This window comes from Zonotrichia albicollis, chromosome 13, assembly GCF_047830755.1.
Source record: "Zonotrichia albicollis isolate bZonAlb1 chromosome 13, bZonAlb1.hap1, whole genome shotgun sequence".
In the NCBI taxonomy this organism is placed as follows: Eukaryota; Metazoa; Chordata; class Aves; order Passeriformes; family Passerellidae; genus Zonotrichia; species Zonotrichia albicollis.
In genome coordinates, this window is record NC_133831.1 from 7098904 (window position 1) to 7123491 (window position 24588).

At 52.7% G+C, this 24588-nt stretch overlaps 3 protein-coding genes and 1 long non-coding RNA gene across 5 annotated transcripts in view; 2 read left to right on the top strand and 2 right to left on the bottom strand.

Annotated features, from left to right (window-relative positions):
- RANBP10 (RAN binding protein 10) overlaps window positions 1-7588 on the top strand; it is a 75674-nt gene extending 68086 nt beyond the window's left edge. Inside the window, exon 15 of the mRNA XM_005489897.4 lies at window positions 2172-7588. The gene's annotated coding sequence lies outside the window, so the exon portion shown is untranslated. The remainder of the gene's footprint in view (window positions 1-2171) is intronic.
- LOC102072895 (C-C motif chemokine 4-like) lies at window positions 731-2187 on the bottom strand. The gene is made up of 3 exons (XM_005489895.4): window positions 1828-2187; window positions 1434-1545; window positions 731-1072 (listed from the first exon to the last, which is right to left on the bottom strand). The coding sequence occupies exons 1-3, from the start codon at window positions 1892-1894 to the stop codon at window positions 970-972; spliced, it is 282 nt and encodes a 93-aa protein (XP_005489952.1). The 5' UTR covers window positions 1895-2187; the 3' UTR covers window positions 731-969.
- An 808-nt stretch (window positions 7589-8396) lies between the features above and the next one.
- LOC102072725 (uncharacterized) lies at window positions 8397-14493 on the bottom strand. The gene is made up of 3 exons (XM_005489894.4): window positions 13925-14493; window positions 11157-11280; window positions 8397-10527 (listed from the first exon to the last, which is right to left on the bottom strand). The coding sequence occupies exons 1-3, from the start codon at window positions 13986-13988 to the stop codon at window positions 9453-9455; spliced, it is 1263 nt and encodes a 420-aa protein (XP_005489951.2). The 5' UTR covers window positions 13989-14493; the 3' UTR covers window positions 8397-9452.
- Window positions 14494-21091: 6598 nt separating this feature from the next.
- Window positions 21092-24278, top strand: LOC102072603 (uncharacterized). Of its 2 annotated transcripts, none has more exons than XR_012582468.1 (3): window positions 21092-21357; window positions 22490-22615; window positions 23619-24278. It is a non-coding gene; the product is annotated as an uncharacterized LOC102072603 (long non-coding RNA). The 2 variants fall into 2 exon arrangements; XR_271325.2 differs by having other exon boundaries at window positions 21092-21353.
- Window positions 24279-24588: the final 310 nt, after the last annotated feature.

Here is a 24588-nt window from a genome sequence, read left to right on the forward strand (position 1 = left end):
GTGATGGTTTCTTTATCACTTGGTGGAATTTTTTGGGTAGGTTTCTTTTCTTGGTTGGTTCTCCTTTTGTTTTCCCCCGTAGTGAACTGTTACAGGGAAAGGAGGAGGAAGTAGGGGGACATTCACATTTGCAGAATATGTCTTCCCAGGTCACTGTTACACGTGAGGGAGCCCTGCTCTCTCCCCATGGTTAAGCACTTTCCCACCCATGAGAAGGAGAAAATTAATCCCTTATTTTGCTTGGCTTGTGGGCCAGTTCTGCTTCATTTATTAAACTGTCTTTAACTCATGACTTTCCTCACTCCTGCCCTTGCAGTTCTGTTCCCCCTCCCACAGCCCTGGCAGGGATCGGTGCTGAGCTCTGCATGGCCCCTGCCAGGGGGATATTGCAGGAATCCCCCATGTGATTCAGCCTCCCCTATCTGTCCCTTGTGCCCAGGGAGCTCTGCAGGGAATCCCTTCCTCTGCAGCCCAGCAGAGACACCCCAGGCCTGGGCACACGGGGCAGACAGGCTGTGCCCTCCACAGGACAGCAAATGGGACAGGCTGAAACCCCTCAGCCTGAAACTGGTGGCAGTTTGGCACCCAAAACCCTCAGAGGGGTCTCCGACCCCTTTAGGGTCCCCTTGAAATCCCATCCATCCCCTCCCTTCCTGCCCTGAGACCCAGTGGGAAGAGCCAGCCCCAGCTGCTGGCAGCAGCACAGTTGTGGGACTGGAAGAAGAAAGGACAAATACAAACAAACTCTTCAATATCACATGAAATAAACTTTATTTTGTGGCTGTGAACAGCAGGCAGGTGCAGGCTGGGCCAGCAGCATTCCAGGAGCTGGTGCCCAGCTGTGGGTGCAGCTCAGGGCTCTGGTGCCTTTTCCCAGGATCTGAACATCCTGAACCCCTTCTGAGAGGGGATGCAAATCTTCCTTCCCAGCAGATGTTGGGGAGCCTGAACCAGGGCACCCAATCCACATCACGGAGCACGAACTTTCTTCTTTTGAAGCACTTTAACTGCTCTCTTAACCCACTTCTCCTCAGGGTTTGCACAGACCTTGACTCCTTTCTTGGTCTCAAACCTGCCAAGGTTAAAGGTGAAGCTTTGTGAGGAATGACATCTGTGATTCCACTTGTGCCCACACCATCCTCCCTGCCCTGCACCCTTGCTCCTTTCCCTTTGTCCCTGTGCCTGCCCCTGGGCTCTTGGTGCCCTACAAGCAGCTCACCCTGCAGCCCAGCACCTCCGGAGCCCCTGCAGAGCTCTCAGGAGCTGCAGTGGCCTTGCAGAAGTGCCCAGACAGTCACACCTCCCCTCCTCATGCTGGAACATCACAGAGCTTACACAGACCTGTCCCTGTCCTGTCCCCACATGGAACAGATGAACTGAGCCCATGGCAGCCCGGGAGGCAGCACAGCAGCAGGGAAGCTGCCAGGACTTACACAATTGCTGGGAAATAACATTCCCTGGTAGTGGAGTTGAAGTCCAGGAGGATGTCCAGCCTCAGGACGCCCTTGACGTAGTCGAAGCAGCACTCAGCTGGGGTGTAGGGGGCTGCAGAAAACAAAGAGCACAGTGAGGCTGGCTCGGGGGCAGCCCTGCCCTCAGCACCTTCCCCAGCACAGGCCTGATGGACACAACATCCCCAGGCTCTGCAAATGCTGCCATGAGGAGCCCCAGGTGCCCTCCCGGGGCAGGAGGATGCTCCAGGTGATCCCCCAGCCCTGCAACAGCTCTGCCAAACCCAGCCCCAGGAGCAGCCTTCATCCCTCCCTGCACCCCAGGAGCTGCTGCTCTGCTCTGGCCAGCACAGCAGTGACCCACCAGGGGCTTTACCTGCATGGGAGCATGGCAAGAGGGTGACGAGCCCAGCCAGCAGCAGGACTGTCCTTGCAGTGAGCATGGTGGCTCTGGGAGGGCTCTTCCTTGCAGGATGCTGCTCTGCCTCCTTGGGAGAGCTCAACTCTGAGCTCAGGCAAGGAGCTGCTGCAATTTATCCTCTCTACTCCTTCCCTTTTCCAAGTTCTCTCTTTTCCATAGACTTCGACCCAATTAAAGGAAAAGCCTGCACCTTCTTTGCCCCTGGGGATTTCCATGTCACATGGGGTCATTGGGATTGCAGACAGACAATACCTGGAAGGCTAAATAGATTGTGTCAGCTTCTGTTTTCACCCACACAGGGAAAGTCATGAGGGAAGTGAAATCCTCCCCTGCAGATGTACACTCAAGAGCTCCTGGGCCTTCAGAGAGGGGATTCATAGCCATGGGAAATGCAAAACTTGGTGTTCCATGCAAGGTCACTCAGCCCAGAGCCAACACAAATGTGCTGGAGATGCCTGGATGGCTTGTGAATCCTGGAAAGCATTAAACAGAGCACAGTGACTGCTGCCACCAGCCCTCTGTGGCCTGAAAGGGACGAGTTGGCAAATACTGGCAGAAATTGTGTCACATTCCATGTTGGTACTATGGAGAAGAACCCAAGTTTTCCACCAAAAATCACTGTTTATAAGAGAAGGGGGTGTAGCTAAGCCTTTCCTTGTGGACAGGGCTGGCTTAGCCCCAGCTTCAGGGCAGGGCAGGAGTCAGCAACCAGGCTGAGGGGAATGGATGGAACACTTACTGTTCAAAGGTTCTGAGTGTGTTTCCATCATCTTCCTCCCTCCACAGCCTTGAGGCATCCCAGACTCTGCAGGGAGCTGTGAAAGGGGCCAGCCCCTCTGTGTTAACCTGGGGACAGCTCTCCCCCCTTGTCCTCGGCTCCCCTTTCTTCAGAGCTTCTGAAGGTCCAAGGAGCCCTTCTGCAGGTCCTTACCAGTCATGCTCAGCTCATGCTCAGCTTTTTTCACCTTTCCCTCTGTTTAACCAGACTCCAGATGAGTGCAGGGAGGAGGGGGATCCCATGCAGATCCCCTGGCACCACAGTCCTCCCTTGCTCCCTGAGAACTACCCAAGGGGCCACCTCAAGCCCTTCTTCACACTGGCACCCCCAGCCACTCTCTGGAGCAGGACATTGTGCCTGGGACTGTCATCCCTGGATGCATTTTGAAATATTTGGGGGAAAAACCACCCAGTGCTGAGAACAGCTCTGGCCATGCTCAGCTTCATCAGACACATTTCCTGCCAATGGAGGCTCAAGATCCACAGCTCTGCATGGACCTTCAGGAGCTCCTGCAGAGCTGTGTTTCTTTTTCTGGCCAAAGACCTGGCCTAGGATGCTGTGCTTCCCTTTTCTCAGGATTTGAAGTCATGTCTGTGGAAATCAGATGATTCACAACTCCCTGGAGAACTTTTGATGTTTCTTCTTTTCACTTTGGAAAGGGAAAGGCTGATGTGTAGGCATTCCTTGTTAAGTGTTGGAAAGCACCTCTGCCAGCCCAAGTTTTTCTTTCACTTAAACAGACTCTGAGGAATGTGCTTGTTTACAAAAAAAATAAACAGAAGATTGTTTTTCTGCAGGAGGAGGGAGGCTGAGGGGACACATCAGATGTAGCCTTTGCCAGTGTGGGGACAGAGGAGTTGGGCAGAGCAGCCCCAGGCTGGGTTTGGGGTCTCAGTGGGTGGTTGAAAACAACCACAGACATCCTGCACTTGGGGAGGCCCTGCAAGAGCAGCTGGGCAAGGCAGGAGCAAGGGGCATCACCCAGGGCCTGAAACTTGTCCCCAAGGAGGCAGTGGGAGGCTTTGGAATTAGTTTTTCCTGCTTTCTTCTGTTCTTCTCAGTCACTTTGGATTTTCCCATTTACAAGATGAGACATCCTTGTCTGGCTTCTTTAATCCCTTTCTGCCTGCAAAGCTCCTTCCCATTCCTTTGGGGTGCTCCCTCCAGGCTCTGCATGGGGAAGCCCTGATAGACTCAGGACACAATCACAAACCAAATTCTCTGCTTCCTTCCCAAAATCCCTGTGGTTCCAGGAACAGCCCTGGCAACTCCTACAGCCTGGAAAGACACTCTAAAATAAGAAAAATAACAATCTCTTCCAAAGTCTGCTTCCTACAGTCAGACACTGGGGAGCACCAAGTGCTGTGAGTTGTTGATCTGAAATCTTCCTGTGCAGGAAGCTCTGCCTGGAGTCAGGAGACAGAGCTTCAGAAAAGCTCTGTGCCCTCCAGGAGCCCTTCCCCAGGCTCTGCCTGCACTAACTCACTGGGCAAGCTCCTCCACAGGCACAGGGACAGAGCAGAAATTCACTGTGGGCATGCAGGAAATCCTCACAAACACAGCCAGGAACAGGCAGGGGTCAATGCACCTGCAGCAGAAACTGGAAGTGGCCTTATCTGGCTAAGGAAGATGAGATAATAGATCTGATGTCAGCTTCCCCAAACACACTAAAATTGAGATATTTTTCCATTTCTATCCAATGAGGTCAATCAACTACCTCAGGGTTAAGTGAAGAGTGTGAGGGAGACTCTGCACTGGAGAGGCTTCTGTATGGAGTAGCAATCAGGGGAAATGAAGCTTAATGAGAACTTCAGCTCCTTTCAAAGCTCCTAGAGTTTAGGCAAGCAGCACACAGATGCTTCAGCTCAGCTTTTAAAGCAAAGCTGAGATAACAGAAAAAAATAGGGCATGGAAGCAATTCCAGTCAAATTTTTAGTGATTTAATTCTGAACAGAGTTAGCCCTGATAATTTCAAGATGGCACTAGAACAAGTTATGAATTTATCTGCTCCTTAGTGTTTGATTAGAATAAAACCCCAGCAATCAGAAAAATAAATGCAGTTAATGAATGTGATGAACAAGACATGTTAAGGGACCTAGATGTTGTAATGAAAGTGTGTTTATGTGGGGTTACGGTCAGAGTCAGCAAGGTGACATCTCATCCCTCCTTGGAGGGTGACCTCACTTATATCTGCCTTCTTTTTTAAATGATTTGGTTTGTGGCAGAATTTCAGGGTGAATTCTGAAGGCTCAAGAAATGAACCTTCCTCCATCACCTGTGACAGTCACCAAAGAGGTCCCAACAACCTCTGTGATACCCAGGGGGACTCCAGCAACAAGAGCAGCCCTTGCAGTGACACAGCAGGGACACAATTCTCATGAAAAGGGGGATCAAGCAAACACAAAGCCCAGCAGGGCCGTGGCTGTTCACCCTGTTTGTCCTGCCTTGCTGAGCCAGCAGGGTGAAGGTGCTGGTGGCTCCAGAGGCCGCACGAGAGCTCTTGTGCAACATTTCACAGGAAAGAAACCACGCTGAGGCCTGTGATCAGTCCGAGCCCAAAGCACTGAGGATGGAGGCAGCACCTCCTCTTCTTCACCTCACACTGCCCTGGGAACAGTCAGAGCTTGCAGGAGACAATGGCAGAGCTGTGTCCCTGGCAGGTGCAGCTGCAGGGAGCACAGGGAGGGACAAGCCAGCAGCCAAGGGTGGCCCCAGCAGAGGCAGGTGACAGCCCCCAGGGTCTGAGCACAGGTCCCAGAGCCTCCAGCAGTGCCCCAGGCACACCAAGGTCAGGAACCAAACCCAGAATCCATTTGGGAAAGTTGGGGGAATCTTCTCAGCAGTAACAGGAGATGGGGACAGGGACAGAGCTCCATCCAGCCAAGGTACCTCCAGCAGAGCCCCAAGGGCTGTGCAAGGGGCTGATCAGAGCCAGGACATCAGAGCAGCAACTCACAGCACAGCAGAGCTCAAACCTGAGTTAGATGGGGCTCCTGAGGCTTGGGCAGAGGATTGGGAGGTGTTGTGGGGGTGAACCCACCCACAGATGAGGCTGGTCAGGATGACGATGGCCAATTAGTGCCCTCAAGGCCTGACCTGTGATGGATCCTGTGGGGACAGTCAGCCTGCGAGGAGCCCCAGGGACGACTTCTCACAAGGTCAATCTAAACAGCTGCTATGACATGGTGGAGATGCTGTGGAGCTGGAAATGAAACACGAGGGTTAGTAAGGGCTGAGGGAGCCCTTCATGAGCATGGACCCCCCATCTCCTGGGGGCTGAGGGGAAGCATCAAGGCAGGACATGCACCTCTCATCCCCCTGAGCAGAGCAGACGTGGCATTGGTTATCCCCTGGAGCAACCTCCACCCCTGAGGCCCCCATGGAGCTCCAGGGGAAGGGACACCTTGGCACAAGGCCCTTCCCTGCACAGCCACACACCAACACCAGCAAAGCCAGGGAGTGTGTGCTCAGGGGCAGCCAAAATCTCCAGAGGAGCAGCCCCAAGAGCCCTGCTGGGGCCAGCTCTGCCTGGGGGAAATGACTGGAAATGATTCATCCCGTCAGGCCTGCCTGGATTGCATCGCCCCCTTCCTTCCTCTTGCTCTCTCCACAGGAGAGGAGAAATGAAATTAAAAAAACAAAAGTGCTTTCATTTTTTAGAGTTCCATTATCCCCAAGTGACCTTCCTGGCCTGGTGACTCAGCTGCAGGAAACTTTCATTGACTTCTGTGTCTACCTGGAAGGGCACGGGGCTGAGAGATGGTTGGGATGAGAGTTCCTGAAATGTAGGGAAGGTGCTCATCCCTCTTGCTCCTGCCAGCTCCCCACTCCAGGCAAACCCTGAGAACTGACTCTTTCATTGAGCTGCTCCTCCCAGCTCTCCAGCACCAGAGCAGCACACAAGGGCAGCCCAAGCCCTGGCTGGGGTGGGAGAGCTCCTGTCTCAGCCCTTGCCCTCTTGCCTTCTTACAGAACAATGTTTGCTGTCTCTGAGCTACTGTTGGACCTTAGCTTTGCTTAAACAATGCCAAAGTCCAGTTTTCTTTATTGCCTTTTATAAGATGGGAGACACAAATCCCTGTGAGGAAATATATTTCCTGCAAACATCTGCAAGATCAAACCCTAAAGCAGATGGAGCAATAGCCTGGCCACATCCAGCTGTGCCAGCTGTGCCATCTCTTGGTGATGCAGGAATGCTTTCCACAGTGCTCAGTCACAGGTGTTCATCTCTGCAGGGACCAGGCTTGGAAACCCAGCCCAAGGCTCAATCCCCTGAGGGTGAAAGTTTTTAACATAAGGACTTTATTACTTTTATTTCTATAAAAATGTACAGCTCATATCTCATGCACACACTCAATATACAAACAAACTGCAGCTTGTAACAGTCACTGTGCTCCACAGCAAGTGGTATTTAACCCCCAGAAATGGGTGACACCCACAGGCTCCATCCTCCCTCCCTCCCAGACTGCAGAGAGGAGCAGCAGTGTCCCCCTGTCCCCTGTGAGGGTGCCAGCAGTGTCCCCCTGTCCCCTGTGAGGGTGCCAGCACTCTGCCTGCAGGCAGCCAAGGGACAGGAGAGGGGCAGGGAGTGCACAAGGACAGGGCCAGCCATGAGGAGCATCTCCTCCTGATGAGTTCCAGGGGGATCACAGCAGCTGGGAGCTGGTGGTGGAGCTGGGAGCAGGGTCCTGCCAAGGACTGGGGACTCCAAGTGGTCTCCTGGTGCACATCCATCCCCCAGCCCTTCCCCTGCAGCACACAAGTGTCCACCCTGCTTGCTGGAGGGCCTGGGCACTGATCCAGCCCCCAGGGACTTGCACAAACCATCTCAGACCAGCAACAGAACAGACAAGGCACAGTGTTTCCCAGGGCTGCCACAAAGGTCTCGACTCCAAGCAGCTCAGACAGGACATTACATACATCCAAAAAGCTATAAAACCCTTTTTACAAAAATAACATTTCTAGTGTTTCATATAAAAATAATGCCACAGTACATCACTTCACGTGTTCCAGCTGTGCACAGGTGGGTGCAGGGGGAGGTGGCACTGGCAGGGCCTGATTTACCCTCCAGGAAAATCAACCCCAACCCGATTTCCACAGCTGAGCTGCTGCACAAGGAAGGGTTTCACACCAAATTAATCATTGTAATAGATCTGATTGCATCCTGTGCTTGCAAAGGAGAGGAATCCCTCAAAATGCAGAACAAAGTGCAGAAGTGAGGGATGTGTGATGGCAGAGAGCAAGCACAGCTGTGGTGTGTCCTCTCCCCCTGCAGGGCTGGAGGGATGTCCTGAAGGTGCAATCTAACAGATGTAACAGGTCTCATTCCTCAAGCTCTGCTTTACAGCTGGCCCATCATTTTTTATCATCTTGCTTATCATTTTCTTGCTTTTTTCTTGCTGATCTTGCTTTTACTTTCTGCATGCATATTTGTAGTTAGGGATCTGATCCCCTGAGGCTGGTTGGGATCTGACCCTTGATATGTATCTACTTACAAAGCATCACGTCATGAAGGCCTTTGCACACTCCAGCAGAATTATCCTGGAGTCAAAGTTTAATAAGGGCTTTCAAGACTTTACCACAGATAAAACATAAGACTTATGTACAGCACTGTCAGGATATGTTAAAATCAATTTGGGGTTTAAAAAAGCCTGGTTCTGTAACAGTGCTTTCATAGCCTGGTGATCAGTGCTATCCAAAATGGAAAAACTGAAATGTGGCTGCAGTATAGGACCATGAACAGGCATTTTGTGCTTTTTTTTTTTTTTTTTTGTGGATCTGCAAATATGCTTATTTCTAGAGAGAAAATGGGATCAAAAGAATGTCTGCTGTGGTAATTTTTTCATGACTACATCCAGAATTGCCTTTAGCTCCACATTTCCTGGGTTTTGTGCTTGCAGAGAAGAGCAAAAATGTTCCAATGATAACACAGGAATAGCAAAATTATTGGCTGGCTTCTTGATTTCTCCCATTTGTGAAGATTCATCAGCATTTTCCTGCCCTGGTGATGGATGCAGCTGGGCACAAGGTGCATCAGCTGGCAGAAGGGATTTATTGCATTGATTTGCCAAGAACCAGCTCTCAGAATTCATCTGCAAGAAGAAATACCCAGAGCTGCTAAAAGGAAGGGCTTGATTTCAAGGAGGAGACAGACTGTGGATTGCCAGCTTCTCTGAATAGAAAATCTGTAGCACTGACCTTCATTCCCCTGATCAGATGCAGTGTTGGTCAAATATTTCTGAAAAGCTGGGCTGTCCCTCATGCCTCCAGCAAAAGAAAGTGATGAGAGTAAATTCCATCAGCCCAGGGAGAGCCAGCACCCAGCTGGCACCAGCTCAGTCTTGGTCAGGCAGAGCAGAGACCTGAAGTGCAAAGAAAGAAGCAGCAGAGAGTTTAAGTGCAAATTGTGTGGGTTTGGTGCTAAGATTGCTCAAGGTGGCTGAGCCCAAGTCCAGCAGTGTGGGTGGGTGAGTGGCTTCTTGCCTGGGCCACGATGAACCACAGAAAATTCCCAAGAGTGACTTGGGAAATCACATCAGCTGGCAAAGAGCCAGCAACAGCAAGAGAACAGCCACAGCCTTTGTACAGAACAGTGCCAGTAGAAAAGAAGTGTCTCCCTTATTTCCTGAACACTGTGATTGGTCAACGATGAAGTAGATGTATTATTGGGCATTCTGCTCTATCAGAAAACCAATTTTCTCTGTGATTTTTATTCCCAGGCTTGCTTCCTACTGGTCACCAGTTCAGCATGAACAGCTTTTCTGGAGCAACACTCAAACAGAAATGTCCATGTATGAAGCATTCATATTACTTCCATTGGATAGGCATTGTCTTGAGGTCCTGCCTGCTGGTAGAGCAAGCCCTGCACCATTTCTCTGGATGTTTCTTCTGGTTTGACTCCAAATTTCAGATACAACCACACAAGGGCAACACTGCTAACCATCAGTCCACATACCACAGAAACTGGGATGACAAAGTGCATTTGAGATTTTGACAGGAAGCTGGGCAGGGGCAGATTGTTTGGCCTGACTGTGATCATCTGCACCCTGGCTTGGCTTGACAGTGCCTGGTGAGTAAAAACTCCTGTGTCTGAAGGCTCTTGCTTCCCTATGGGCAATGAATGATCAAATGCTGTTGTCCCTGCAGAGGGACCAACAAGCCTGTTGGCATGGACAGAAGCAGCTTTTTCTGTGGCAGTGGTGGAGCTCAGAGTAGACACTGGAGTACTCTGTGGTGCTGTCTCTGTGACTGTTGTGGTCCTCATACTGTCCCAGGTGGAGGGGAGATCTGACCCAGAACTGCTAGCAGCAGTGTCTGGTGTGTTGGCTCTGGCTCCTGTGGGGTCCAGGGGTCCATTGGCAGCCAGTGCAGGTTGGATTGATGCTGTGGCAGCAGCCATCAGGTCTGAATTGGAGTTAGGAGAAGCTGTGTGCTGACCAGTGGGGCGTGGGGTGGGCTGCCTGGAGCCCACATCTGCTGTAACAGGAGAATTTGAGGGCTCCCCCTTGGCTCCTGGAGTGACCCCAGGGTGCAGAGCCTCCTCCTGTGTCACTGGGACGGATCCTGCAGGGAGCTGGGGGAGCTCCTGCCTGCCCAGGGGGGGCTTGCTGGACACCTCTGTGGGGGCAGCAGGAGCATGTTCTGTCTCCCTGAGTGTTGTTCCAGTCCCTTGGAAGAAACCAGCTGGAGCAGTGGCTGGAGATGGAGGCAGTTCTGGAAGACCAACGTGTCTCTCAATGCTGCCGGGCTCTTCTGCTGAGGTGACATCACGTGGTGGCATCACTGTGGCATTTTTCCTGCTCAGTTTGTCTTGGAACTTCTTCACCCAGCCTGCATTTGAATCTACACAAATCTTCCTATCCTGCACAGTAACAAATCTGAAAATACAAAGGGATCACTTATTGAATAAAGAAAACACTGGTTCAGGCGATCGGAGCTGTGGGGAAGGTGTGTAGATACAAAGACCAAGTGTTGTTTGGATGATTCATTTTAGGAAAGGCAGGCAGGTGCCTCTGATATCTGACTGAATGAGCAGTTAAACATGACTCATGGGAGAAGGGTTTTCCCCTAATAAGCTTTTCACTTTCAGAAGCATTGTCCTGCTTGGACACAGAAAGCTCCACAGGCACCAGCTGCCCCAGGACACACAAGTATGAAGGAAAAGCTCTCAGGTTTACTTTTACTGGGTGTTGTGAGACTTCCAAGGTCAACCCAGCAGCTTCACTTTGGAGCCACCCCCTGGGCTGCAATAAAATGGTGTCAATGGTGCATGAACTTCAGCATAAACACAAAACAGCAATTATCCCAAAGGAAAGAAATGGAGCTTTTCTCATTTCCAGACAAGCTCACAAGTCTGAATCTGTCTTCAGACAAATATCTGCTTTCAGAGGAACACATGAGCTCTCTCCCCACAGCATTCCTCTGCCCTGTCCTTCCAGGTACATATCCCAGTCCCTTTCCCCACCCATTTAACCCTGATCCCACTTGGAAGTGGGGCAGCACTTACATGATGACATTTAGTTTACATCTAGAGTCAGTCTCGTAGAACCTCCTGATCAGCCTCTCTGGTATAAATTTCTTTGAAGGATTTCTGCAATCTTCTGGACACGTCACATATGCTTTGGGTTGCCCTGAAATAAAAATTTCAATTCATTAAGTGTTGGCTTTTATCTATAAACCAGCACTGCTAAATGTCTCCCTTTTCCAGGGAAGAGTCCAAAGCCATGAAAGTTTCCAATCCCTGCTGAACTGAGATGAAGACAGATCCTGATGACCACAAAGCCAAATTTGCTTGTAGCCCCCACACATGCAATAAGATACCCAGAAAACTGAGGGGGAAAAAAAGCACTGTGAAATCTGTGGGCTTTTGGGACAGCATTTCAGCTTGTCCTGTAGGATGTGCAAGCCCCTGGACCTGCAGGTCCTTTCCCCTTTGGCTACCAGGAGGACTGGTCTCAGCACAATGCCCAGAAAATGCATTTCTTCATTCTCCAAAGACCTGCTGCAAGCCTCACCAGTGGACAGGGTGCTCTGCTCTCTCCTTATCAGTCTTATCTCTGTGGGACCTCCCCTCCAGGTGGGCACCCTGCCTCTCTGCTCCCAGGGCCTCTGAGCATCACCTGGGCTCAGAGAAAGGGTGCAGGGCAAGAACCTTTTGGCAATGATGCTTCAGTCCCACAGGTATCTCAGCAGCCCAGCTTCCCAAACACATCTTTTCGACCTCCAGCAGAAAACACAGTTTTCAGTTTGCAAAGTGTAAAAATAACACCCCCCCTTGACCCCTTCAAGGGGCAGGGCCAGTCACACCACTGGGGCCATTCATCCACCTCCAGCCTCCCACAAAAGGCACTTGCACAACACATCCTGACAACTTGTTCCTGATATCCCTGGGGGCAGGATTTACAAAAACAATCCCTGATTTATCTGGAGCCTCTGTGAAGAAAGGAACTGGCATCTGGTTTCAATCAAGCTATCTCTTACAAAATGTTGCCCCCGATTCCCAAGGGAATGTGGCGAATTTTATGCATTTCAGTTAGGAATGATCCAGGTACCAGGTACAAGAATGAGCATCAATGCAAGAGCACTCTGAATCATTTGAATAATTTACTGGGGAAATGATTGCAAAGAAATCCCAAGCAAACACTCCTGTGGCCTCTCTACAGAAGCCCATTTCCAACTCTCAGTCAAGTCAAGTTAAAGCAAAACTTTTTTCACACAATAATGTATTCTGTGGCATTTTAGGGTCAAGAATTCCCTGCTGGGAATTCAGGGCGGCTGACTTGCCAATCAACTCTCATTAGCCAGAGGATATTCAGCTGGTGGCCTCTACTTTCAGAGCACAGTTCAACAAAACAGGCACAGGGACAAGAGGGCCACACGGTCCCCTGCATGGTGGGGAGCAGTCCCTGTTCCTATGAGAACCCTGAACTGATTTTACAATTATTGGCACCAATGCAAACGGTTTCCATTTGGCTGAGCTCCTGGTAGGTTTCTCCCAGAGTGGAGGAGCTTGGAAAGCCTTCCCAGGACAGAGGGGTGCCCCAGGAGCATGGAGCTCTCCTCTGGGGCACACACCCTGCTTCCCTGAGCAGCATCTGAGTCTTTGCCAAAGGGATCTGGGAGTTTTTCGGCCCAGGACCGCTGCTCTTAGGAGCCATTGGCACCTGCTTTTCAGCACAGTTCCCCCAAAGGAGCTCCTCCAGGGAGCTCCACCAGGCCTTCAGCAGGGCCAGCCCTGTGTCCTCATTTAGGGGAAAGGGTGAGCAGAGTCAGGCAGTGCCGAGCAGGCAGCGGGTCCCCAGGGCAGGGTGAGCTGCCTGGTGTCCCTGCCTGGTGTCCCTGCTGTCCACCTTTCTCGGGCCAGCGCTGCAGAACCTGTGCTGAGGGGGAGCTCCATCCCCACCTGCCCGTGTCATCCTCACTCCTCCCGTGGTCTGGCAGCAGGACACGGATCTCAGGGGCTCTTTGGGAACAATCACCCCGTGGCTCCGGACACAGTCCAGACTTGCCTGCCGTGCTGGGAGCCTGCGGGGCAGCCCAGCACCGCCCTGCTGAAGGGTGGCGAGCACTGAGCTGTGCCACAGCCACGGCAGCGAGCCCGGCCCCGGCAGAGCCGGCCCAGCACGGCCCGGAGCCCGCAGAGATCTTTATCCGAACAGGAGAGCGGCTCCCCTCACACACTGCCCGTAGAGATCTCTGTCCTGAGGGCAGGAGAGGTTCCCCTCACACACTGCCCGTAGAGATCTCTGTCCTGAGGGCAGGAGAGGCTCCCTCACACACACACACTGCAGTGTGTGACAGCAGTGACAGTGACACCCCCCTGCCTCACAGGGACGGCAGCACCGGCACCTGCAGCACACGGTGTCGTCTCCTCAGACCCCCACCCATCCTTGGTGAGGCTGCAGCCTTCCTGCCACGTCCCCAGGCACGTGAAAAAAGGGGGACGAGAAGCGCATCATGCTTTTTTTCCGAACAGATGTTATCGGGAAGCGTCTCCGTCGCTCTCCCCATCTGCCCTCCCGTGTGACAGAAGCCATCTCGGGGCTCTCGGATGTCCCTGCTGCCGGGATTGCGGCCATTTATTGGCTTCACCCCCCCCCCCCCCTCCCATCGCTTCCCAAACCCAGCCTGATCCTGCCCTGAGATCCCCTGCGTCCCTCCCGCACAGGTCCCTGCAGCCTGATCAGTGCCACCGCCCCCTTCCCGGCCCCATGGCCATCCCCCCGAGCCCGGCTGTCCCCGGGCAGGGTGGGGACGAGCGGAGCTGGCTCTCACCTCCAGCCAGGGTCACCACCAGGTACAGGGCCCACAGCAGCATCTGGAGATAGGCAGCCTTCATGTTCCCGTGGTGGGCAGGAGGAAAGGCAGGCAGGCAGGGATTCCCGGCTGTATTTCCCACTCCCGGCTGCTTATCGCATCCCCTGGAGCAACACAGACGCTGCCGCTCATTCGGAATTGTGAAGCCCCGAGACAGAGCTTTAGTTGTTATTCACGTGTCCAAGGGTGACGCCAGGAGGAGGAGGGAACAGGGGGAGGGCAGGGAATAGCGGAGGCAATGGGATGGCTCCTGGAATTCCCCAGATGTACTCACACCAGCTTTTCCCAAAGCACGCACAGCAGCCCAGACTGCTTGGCAAATTATTCAGGCAGGGACTTGCAGAGATCGGCTGCTCCCTCCTCCTCTCCCACCAAAGCGTCACTGTCCTTAGGCTGGGAAAGCGCTCCCCACCTCCAACTGCAGCTCCCCGCTGCTCAGTAAGCTCATTAATTACCCAAAATGCCAAAGCAGTTATTCCTTTCCTTTTTGGCAGCCATCTTACAAGAGCAGTCATTAGGCCAAAAGAGACGGAATTTGCTAATCAGGATCGTGAGTTCATCAGCTGCACTTTGATCTCAGGCCAGGCTGCCTCAAAGGAGCATCACCAAAGACAAGGAGAGGGATGAGCAGGGACCCGGTGGCTCTGCAGGCAGCTCCTGTGCCCTGGCCGTGCTGTCTGCAGTGTGTGCTCGCTAGGACAGCCTGATTTTCCATGAACACGGGGCTCAGACATCGGGGTCTTGCTGCTGCCTGATTTTCCATGGACACGGCGGCTCAGACATCGGGGTGTTGCTGCTGCCTGATTTTCCATGAACACGGGGCTCAGACATCGGGGTGTTGCTGCTGCTGGGAGCAGGAGACCCCCAGGAACAGGAGAGCCCCAGCTCTGCAGGAACCACCAGGCTGTGTCAGGGCTTCCCAGTGCCAGCCCCAGTGACAGTCAGGGGCGGATGTACCAGCACTGCAGCCACATCCTGCACCTTTCCTTTCTCTTTCATCTCCGCTCCCAGGAGACAGAACAGTTTTCCCCTAACAATTCCCTCAACTGAAAGATGAAGATAAGCTCCAGACTGGGTCTGTGACTGCCTTGGAAAATAAATCTTTTAGGCTGAAGTTTTCTTAGGCTGGTGGAAATCTGGCATCTCTGTGCAGTGGGAAATTCCAGTTGGGATTTTATTTTTCAAAAGCGAAAACCCCCTGGTTTCCATATATTGCATTTGGTGAAAATCCCAGCCTGCAACTTCAGTTTTTGTTTTATTGTATTAGAAGAAAGAGGCCATTTCAAGGAAATGAAATAAAATTTAAGGCTTGAAATAGTCTGTTTGCTCTAGCAAGAACAGAACATGCTGAGTTTGTTGGGATGTTTTCTGGCCCTTCCCCAAATGGTGTTTTCTCAAGGCCCACAGGAAACTTTTGTCCCAGGAAACAGCATTGCCTGAAGCCATTGGGCACCTCGGCTGTTGGAAGTGATGGCACAGCCTACATGTGCTCACATCCCCCCTGAAGGAACAGGTTCTGCCTTTTCTGCAAAGGGTTTGCTGCCAGAGATAGGTAAAACTGAGGAAGGGCTCTGACATTCAGCTAAGTGGGAGTGCTTTGTTTGCCAAAGGCATAACTTGCCATAGGTGTTGTTGTTTTAAGGCACAAACTGCTCTCTGGCAGCTGCTGCTCCTCTGCAGGCTGGGCTGGAGGTCTTTTACCTGGCAGAGGACTCCTCTAGGTCATTTTTGGACATCTCCATTTGCTCCCTGTGAGCTCAGCAGCTGGATTTGGAGGTGACATCTGCACAAGAAATTCCACAGCAGGAGTGTGGAGGGCAGCTACAGCCTCAGTGCAGCTTTGTGGGACACCACGAGCCACCAAGGGCTGGCAGCAGCGAGGGCCTGAGCCACCACCAAGCCCTGTATTTCCCACCAAAGGCAGGACACAGAGGCACAGCAACTGCCTCCAATGGGAGCAGGCAGCTCCAGTGAGCAGTGACAAACCTGGGCTGCAGTTGGCAGAAAACTGGCACCATCACTGCCAACCCACTTCCCATCCCATCCCATCCCATCCCATCCCATCCCATCCCATCCCATCCCATCCCATCCCATCCCATCCCATCCCATCCCATCCCACATCTGCTCCTCACACCAGACCCTTGCAGCATTGAGGAGCCTAAAGTCAGAGGATCTGATGTATTCCAGGAGATATTTCTGATACAACTAGTGGTCAACCACAGACATTTTGTAACTCTGACATGTGGGAATCCTTAAAATCAGAGGGTTTTGGGAAAGCTGCAAAAGGCAGGCCCCTTAACTCTAATCACAGTTCTGCTGTCTCTGAGGCAGCAGAGACAGAGTGTTCCCAAAACACTCTGATTTTATGGATTCTCACATGACAGTGAAAGATCTCAGGACTTCTCTTCAGATTCAACAGATTTTAGGTTTAGTTACAGCAGGAATTGCCTGGGCACTTGCTTTCTTAATTTGATTTGTTTCACTGAAGGAAAATTTTAGTTTCCAGGATTAGCAGGTTGTTTTTCAGTGCAGATCTGGACCTGTAGATGAAATTGTGATGAGTGCAGGCAGGCAGGTGAGCTCCTACATGAGCAATCCCAGAAGAATCACAGCATCCAAGTGATGGAGTGTTCAACCCTGCGAGCCAGGAACTTCCAAGCCTTTGGGGAAACCAAGAGCAGAAAAACTGAGTAACTGAGAACCAGGGCCAGCTTATCCCAGCCTGTTCCCATTTCCTTTTTGGGAGATTTTTTGAGGCAACCCTTTGCACCCCAAAGAAAAGCAGTAGATAACAGGAAGAGGGTTGGTTTTTCCCCCTGTATGTAACTGCAGTAAGAAACATGGACGAGGCAAAGCATCCACAAACATTCACCCGTTCTCCTGCCATGCAGTGTGGGCAGAGGGACACACAGTGGACACTGGCACCACCAGGGGTTCCTGCAAGCTCTGTGCCTTCCAGCACTGCCCCAGGTGTGCCCTCAGCACCCACCAAAGGATGTCACACCAGTCAGTTCAGTGTCCGTGCTGGAGGCTGGGCTCTCTGCCTCCAGCCCCTGCTCTGCTCTAAAGTAATTTTTGTAGCAGGACAGATGCTCTGCTACCTAAACACTGGGTTTGATGCAGAACAAAAGGAGAACAAGGTCTGCTGGGGACATTGGTGACAGGCACCAGGCACACTCAGAAGCTTGGTCTGATGTAATTCCCTAACCTTTGATTGCTGCAGCCCTTAGCCAGGAACTCCTTCATTGTTCCAAACCACATATAGCACGGGTCAAAGTGCCAGATCCTATCTCACCCAGGAGAGACCTGAAAGCAGCTCCAGCATTCCCCACCCACCAGAGCTGTTCACAACAAACTTGAGCTGTGCACAGGGTCAAGGTCCCCACAGGTGGAGGGAATCTGTGATTAATGCCTCAGGAATTGCTCGTGAAGGCAGAAGCACCTTGAATGTGCAGAGCTTTATATGCAAAACAACATATAAAGAGAATGTGGGCGGTGTCCTAAACAAACAGGAAATGGTCCCAGAACACCTCCCCACCTCCTACGGGGAGTTTCCCTCCTGTAAGTGTTTGCTGTTTGGTTCCTTGTGAAAGAATTGTTTGTTACAGTAGATTTGTATTCCTTGAAATAAGGTCAAGACTGAGAATTAAAAGGGAAAGTAAGTGAGAGCTAGGAGCCTGTGAAAGAAAGATGCCAGAGTGGATCAGAAGAGAATGTTGATTTTCCACTTCATGGGAATTTCCACTTAATGGGAAGCATGTTCAGGAGGTCCCCAGGCTCAGGAGCTGGTGACACTAGAGCAGGGCCTGGGAGCAGGTACTGACAGCATCCTTGTCTGCCCAAGCATTGTCCTCCATCCCAGGGCCTTGCTGGATGGAGGCAGCAGGAACATTCAGGTTTTGGGACAGCCCAGCCAGGGTTGGTGCTGCAAGGGAGACACACTGACACATCTCCAGCTCTGGGCATAGGATGGGATTCTCTCTCCCCTGACAAAGCTCCCAGCTGCTCGTGGCAGCTCATGCTCACACTAACCCACCTCTCCTCAGTGGTGTTGGCAGCTCAGCCACTGCTCTGACACAAACCAACCCACCAGCCCCTCTCTCCTGGCCAAGGATATCCTTGCCAAACTCAGGAGAAGATTCCTTAGAGCCAAATGGGGCCTCTTGCTTTGGAGATGCCCTTTGGAGAAGCCTCTGTGGTTCATGTAGGGCTCTTGAGCCATTACTGTAATAAAGGAGAGAAATAAATGGCAGGGGATCAAGAAAGGCACCACATGATTTCGTATTTTCTCACATTTAAGAACAAAGCAGGAAATGAAAAGCAGATGTCTGGATCTGTCTGCAGCCAGTGTCTCCACAGGGGACGGAAAACTCCAATTTTGGAAGTACTGACCATACTGGGGGTTGTGTTTTAAGGGAACTGCTTCACGTAGAAAGTGTTTTCAAAAGTAGTAGAGAACATCACACTGGCTTTCACTTCTCTGAACACAATGGCTTCCTCCTTCTCCATAAATGAGAACCAATTTGAAGCCCAGCACACAGTGCAAAGTGCTGATGCTCTGTGTTTTCCACAGCTACCAGTCAGCATCCCAAGGCAGCCAGGCTGTGGGATGCAGCTCTTCCCTGGCAGCATCACACCCGAGCTGCAAACTGCTGGCTGATCCCAGTGGGACACTGCAGGGCAAGGTGCACAACTGCAGTGGGAATTGCTGCCTCTCCTTGGCAGCTGGTGCAGCCTGAACTGAGGAAAACTTGTCCTGTTCCTGTCCCATGGAGGCTGCCAAGAGCTGCTGTGTCTGCTGCAACAAACAAGACTCAAGTTGTTTGAAAATATTGTGTTCAAAGAAACAAACATGGAGCTCTTCAGTGCACACCATGGTTATGCTCTTTCTAAACAGGGAAGGGTCAAATGCCTCCCACAGAGCAAGGCAGCCATGGGAGCAAGCTCCTTCCTAGGAAAGGGGATGGGGAGCTCCTGAGAAAGGTTCCTGCATGGCAGAGGTAAAACCTGGGCAGATTTCAGCTGAGGAGGAGCATGAAGGGGCAGTACCAGAGCAGGCTCCCCTGAACTCATCAAGCCCTTGGCTCCTGCCCAAGTCCCTACAGAGCTGGGGAGACATCCTGATGTCCCAATCCTTCTGTGTAGCTGCAGGGCATGAAGGGAACAGTTCCACAAAGCTGGCACGATGGAGGACAGACAGAGGATCTGTCCCCCAGCTCTGGGGCCCCAGGAGGAATGTGGAGCTGCTGGAGCATGTCTAGACACCACCAAGATGCTCTGAGGGCTGGAGCACTTCTGCTGTGGAGACAGACTGAGACAGCTGGGGTTGTTGAGCCTGGAGAAGGTTCCAGGAACACTTTAGAGCCATTCCAGTGCTAATGGGACTACAAGAGAGCTGGAGAGGGACTTTGGACAAGGGCATGGAATGACAGGAAAAGGCAAGATGGCTTCAAACTGACAGAAACAGGGTTAGATTGGATATCTGGAATAAATTCTTCCCTACATGTGTGGCAAGGCCCTGGCACAGATTATCCAGAGAAGCTGTGGCTGGCCTATCCCTGGAATTGTTCAAGGCCGGGTTGGATGGGGCTCTGATCAGCCTGGGATAGTGGAAGGTGTCTCTGCCCATGGCAGGGGCTGTTGGACCAAATGGCATTTAAAGATCTCTTCCAGCCCAAACTGTCCTGTGATTGCATGATCCATGGAAGGGCAGTCTCCTGCCACGGCCCTGCAGGTGAGAGGGGCAGCAACAGTGGTCAGGAGGGCAAGACAGAAATCTCCATGTGCCACAGGAGACCATGGCTGCTGCTGGAGCAGCTGCCAGACTCTCCCTTGGCACAGGGGTGGCTGTGCCAGCGTGATGAAGGGGGCTCTCCCCTCCTTTGCTTCCTGGAAAAAGATTTTTCCGGAGCCTCTGTGGATTGGACAGAAGGTGGGGAGCAGCAAAGTGCCATGGCTCTGCTATTTCACCTCTGCCAGAGCCTGAGGCCAGGCCAGCGCCTGCTGCCAGTGCTGTGGGAGAGGATGAGGCTTGTGCCTATTGGCAGCAGCCCCCCTATTTGCAGATTACTCCTTCTCTTCCTCCTTCCCATGTCAGCAAGAGCAGCCAGTGCCAGTGCAAGGCATCCTCATGTCCTGGAAGGGTTTCCCTGGCAGGAACAGCCAGGTCCTGCCCCAGCCCTTTGCCTGGGGTGCTGTGAGTCCCCATCTGCCACAGAGCCAGCCCCTGGGCCCCACGCCAGCACGTCTCCACATCCCCTCTTCCCACTTCTCCATCCAGCGTGTCTGCACACGCCGGCAGTCTCGAAGAAAGGAGCTTACCAGAATCAGCTCTGTTCCCGGAAAGGCTCACCTCTCCCCGCCTCCTCTGGGCAGGAGATGTCTGACAGCCTTCCAAGAAAGGCTGTGGGAGCTGTTTGACATTAAGCCATGATGGTGGGTGAAGGAGAGACCCCCAAACCTCTCTGCAGTGGAGCCACGGGGCTGCTCCCCAGCAGTGTCTCCATGGGGGCTGCTGGGGTCTGTGGGCCAGCCCAAAAAACAACGGGGGCTGCCACGTGCAGGGCTGTGACCTGACAGAGGGGACTGTGCTGGGGCACTGGCAGCCCCTGGGCTGAGCTGAGCCCTTCCCTCCCAGCAGAATGGGATGTCACAGCCTTCCAGAGAGGAGCTGTCACCCCACTCGTTCCGGAGTGACACAGGGGCAGCAGCCAACAGCCCCAGAGCCTGCACGGCTCCCAGCAGCCAGGAAAGCCAGGAAGACTTTCCGTGGTCCAGCACAATAAACGGACACTCAACACTCGGGCTGGGTGAAAAACAAGCCCAGGCAAACATTTTCCTGCCCAGGATTTTAACCCTTTTCAACCCTTGCTGGCTGAGCTAAGAGACCAGAGAGTCACGGGACCCCTTCCCCTCCCACCCCAGCTTTTCTGCACCCCACGTTGTAAGAACAGGGTGTATCCTCCCCCTCTGGCTCTGCCCAGAGCCTCCACACTCCCGTGGGTTTCAGCTGTGACCCCACTGGGGGGCTGCTCCCTCAGCAGTGCATTTCCATGAACAGCCAGCCTGTTTCCAGGGCAGCGTGCTTTTGCCTCAGCCAAGCTTTCTTTCTGGAACCATGACAGCATCATGCCTGTCTCACTGCCTGATGCATGAGATTCTCTGGCTCCTGACCTGCTGTCGTGACTGTGGGTGTGTTTTAGGGTCAATGCATCTGTCCTGCCGAAAAGAGCAACAGGTGCTGGACATTAGCATTTTGTTGTTGACTGGGGATAGTTTAAAAAGAGGATGCTGTGGGTAAGGGCAAAAGGGATTCCTGCCCCAGATGGGAATATTGCAGATCAACTCAAGGAGGCAGCAGGGAAGAACTGAAGAAAGCAGAGATGGGGTAGGTATGTCTGGGATTCAAGGTGTTAATTGGGGAACAATTTCCCTCCCTAGGACAGTGCTGATGTCAAACCAGGGCTATGAGCAAAGGCAGTTCTGTTCATAACGGTGTGCCAAAAGAGAATGAGCTGTCTACAAAGAGTAGATGTGTCTGTGTCCCTTCTCATTGACCTGGAACCCAGAGTCCTCCCTCAGTCCCATCCTCCCTGTCCATCCCCAGCCCGTGACCCCTGAGAACTGCAGCCCAGTGGGGTGCAATTTAGGGACCAAGCCAAGCACAAGGAGCAGGAGCCCTGAGGCTCCTCGGAGTTGTGACAAGAGCAGAGGCTCTCTCTGGGAGAGGTGCCAGGCAGCGCTGCAGCCGCCCCCGGGAGCCCCCGGCCCCCGCCATCCGCCGGGAGGAAAAACCATCGGCAAAGGATGCTCTGCTTCCCCTGGGCACCCACCGGATGGCTGACAAGGAACAAACCCAGCCACGCCTGGCCCTCGGTCAGCTCCTGCTCTGCCCCCTGCCCTAACGTGACAGGCTGTGAGGACGGGACACGCGTCCTTTGTCCTCTCTGCCCTGGAAAGGCTCCCGCGGGCCCCGAGGAGCGCACCCCGCGCTCTGCCCCGGGAAGGCTCTGCGGAGCTCCCTGGGCTGGAGGAGCCGCTCCTGCAGGGGACAATGCCACCGTCCCCTCACCACCGGCTGGTCCTGCTCCCTCGGTGACAAACCCAGGCCAGCAGCCGAGTGACATTCACTTTCCTTCTCTTCCTACCAAGAAAACTTGTTAAGTGATAAAGGACAGTTTGGATATTAACGGAGATTTGGTTAATAACGTCAGAAAATGGGGTCACAAAATTAATGGAAAAGGTGGGAAATGTTAAGTGCCACCAGGCTCTGACAAGTCTTTTGGGTTGTGGGACTGCATCCACAGCAAAAGGCTGTTTTGTTTCAGGTTCTGTTTGTTCTGGGGATTTACTCCTATGAATCTTAACTCAGCCACTAAAATAGGGTCTAAAGATAAATCAGGGTGGGGTGGCCTCATGTTCTTCACTTCTGAAGGATGCCACAGGCTGGAGACACCAGTGTATCCTTTGGGTCTGCCTGAATGGAATTCTGGAATTTCAGAGTTCCATTGTTGCTCCTTCCAGGTGAGCCAAGACATGGCCAGTGGCACAAATGATCCAGGCCAGACATTCTCCACAATGGCTTCTGGATCCCAGGGCGGAGTGGCGGAACATTGTAATCGAAAATTCGTCAGACAGGCAGAGAAACCTGTGAGTACCCACTGTGCCTGGGCCTGAGCTGTGTCAAGGCTGGAAGCTCCCCTCGTGTCCCTCCTCTCTTTGCCCCATGTGTTGTCCAGCAGCTCTGTGAGTCTGCAGATCCCCTCCCCAGAGCCAAGCTGAACCAATGTCCAGCTGAAGCCATGAGGGTGTGCTGCTCTCCATCCCCTTTGTGTGGCACTAATTCCTTCTGCCAGGCTGGACACTCACCTGTGCTGCTCCCACCAGCCTGCCTTGGGCACCTGGAGTGTGCAGGGCAGCTCAAACTCTGCCTGGAGCTCTGAGGGACAGGGCTGGTCCCAGCTAGAACAGGTTCCAAACCAGCTCCTGTGTCCCATCTCCTGTGGGAGCGCAGATCCAGCCCAGCAGTGGGGTCAGGGCAATTCCCCTCCCCACCCACAAATGTCCCTTTGCTGATTGCAGCTCATTGACTGGAGATGTTCTGGTGCTGGGGCTCTGTCAGGAGAGCTCTGTGCTCTTCTGGGGAGGGGTCTGTGAGGGCAGGCAGAGAAAACAAATGCTAATTAAAGAGAGCCCTGAAGCTTGGAGCCATTGCTGAGCACTCCAGCCTTGGCACAGAGCTGCTCTCCTGCCCCCTGGACTCACCCAGCAGTGACATCTCCACACTGGGGGCTGTGAGTGCTGGGCAAGGATGGGGTTAGGGGAGTTCTGATAACTCCTCCCCACTCTCTGCAAAGGTCACCAGCTCAATCCAGTGAAACTAAAGAGGAAACGAATGCCCAAAGAGCAGAAATCCCCAAACATGTCACATCAAATCACACAGAAGCTAATGGGGCAGAGCCATGTGGCTACAGCATGTGCATTCTGCTCTATATCATTAATTTACTGATGTTAAATATTTCAGCAGGTAACTTCCAGGGCTTCCAGAACTGTCCTAGTGGCTGTGATCACAAATTATTCATCAGTAGCAAGTGAACAAGAAAAGCCTCTATGAACAAGTGCATTTCTGAGTTCTTGGTTTTTTACCTTTCAGCTGACTCCCTCTGCCTTCCAGAAGATGTGTCTCACCACCAAGCAGAGGCTGGCCAGAGCTAAGAAGCTAAATCTGCCCCAGGTTGTCCAGACTCAACAAAGCATGGAAGTTCCATCACAAGGTAGCCATTCCCTGCATTCCCCTTTTTGTTTGAGGTGACATTTGGTGAGGGTGCCAAAAGAGCAGCTTGACTTGAGCCTGCCCAGTGTGGTCCAGCACCTATGGAGCTCTTTCAGGATTTTACCTCCAGGCATGACTGGATCTTAGTTGGATCTGCACTCAGAGGCACCAGGAAGCTGCTGGGGCATGCAAGGAGCTCAAGTGACACAGGGGGAGGGTGGCAGGAGCCTTTCAGCACTTGCTCCTTGCCAAGGGAACCCTGCAGGGCACGGGAGATGAAGGAGGGAATGCGTCAAAGAAGGTTTGATGGGGATGGCCCAGGGGAAAGGCAGGCTGAGAAGACAGGTCCTCATCTAGGAGAAAACATCAGACCACATCAGCTCCTGACTTCCTTGTGCCCAAAAGCTCGAGCCTCCAGCCCTGGGTGCAGTGTGCCCTCCTGAGGGCTCATCACCCCAGCACAGCCTGAGGTGAGCGCAGCTCTGCTGCTAACAGGAGGGGCCCTCTGCCAGAAAGAGCCACTCTGAGCAAATAAAAGCTCTTCTGCCAGCTGCCTTGTAAATAAATTCCATTTGGATATATTACTTGCCTAGTTTTTATAGGATTACACAACATTTTATTTGGCATAGTCAGCAGAGTGTCAATAGAGAGGGTTCTGGGGAGTCAGGGCTGTGCCCCTTCCCCTTTAGGGATGGATTGGGTGGAGGAGAAGGGGCTGGAGCAGGAGGAGGTGGCAGAGAGACACAGCAGGGCCCGCGGCAGAAGAGGACACGGCAAAGAGCGTGTGTGCCACCTTGGGAGCGCCACTGGTACAGCACAGGCACAGTGCGGCTACTCCAGGGGACTGGAA

Excerpts from the sequence above, each read along its gene's own strand:
- LOC102072895 (XM_005489895.4), bottom strand. The coding sequence starts at position 1,894 with ATGCTCACTGCAAGGACAGTCCTGCTGCTGGCTGGGCTCGTCACCCTC. Across the intron at positions 1,546-1,827 it reads CTTGCCATGCTCCCATGCAG|CCCCCTACACCCCAGCTGAG; the intron begins GTAAAGCCCCTG and ends TGTTTTCTGCAG. Across the intron at positions 1,073-1,433 it reads TGTTATTTCCCAGCAATTGT|GTTTGAGACCAAGAAAGGAG; the intron begins GTAAGTCCTGGC and ends TAACCTTGGCAG.
- LOC102072725 (XM_005489894.4), bottom strand. The coding sequence starts at position 13,988 with ATGAAGGCTGCCTATCTCCAGATGCTGCTGTGGGCCCTGTACCTGGTG. Across the intron at positions 11,281-13,924 it reads GGTGGTGACCCTGGCTGGAG|GGCAACCCAAAGCATATGTG; the intron begins GTGAGAGCCAGC and ends TTTTTATTTCAG. Across the intron at positions 10,528-11,156 it reads TGTAAACTAAATGTCATCAT|ATTTGTTACTGTGCAGGATA; the intron begins GTAAGTGCTGCC and ends TTGTATTTTCAG.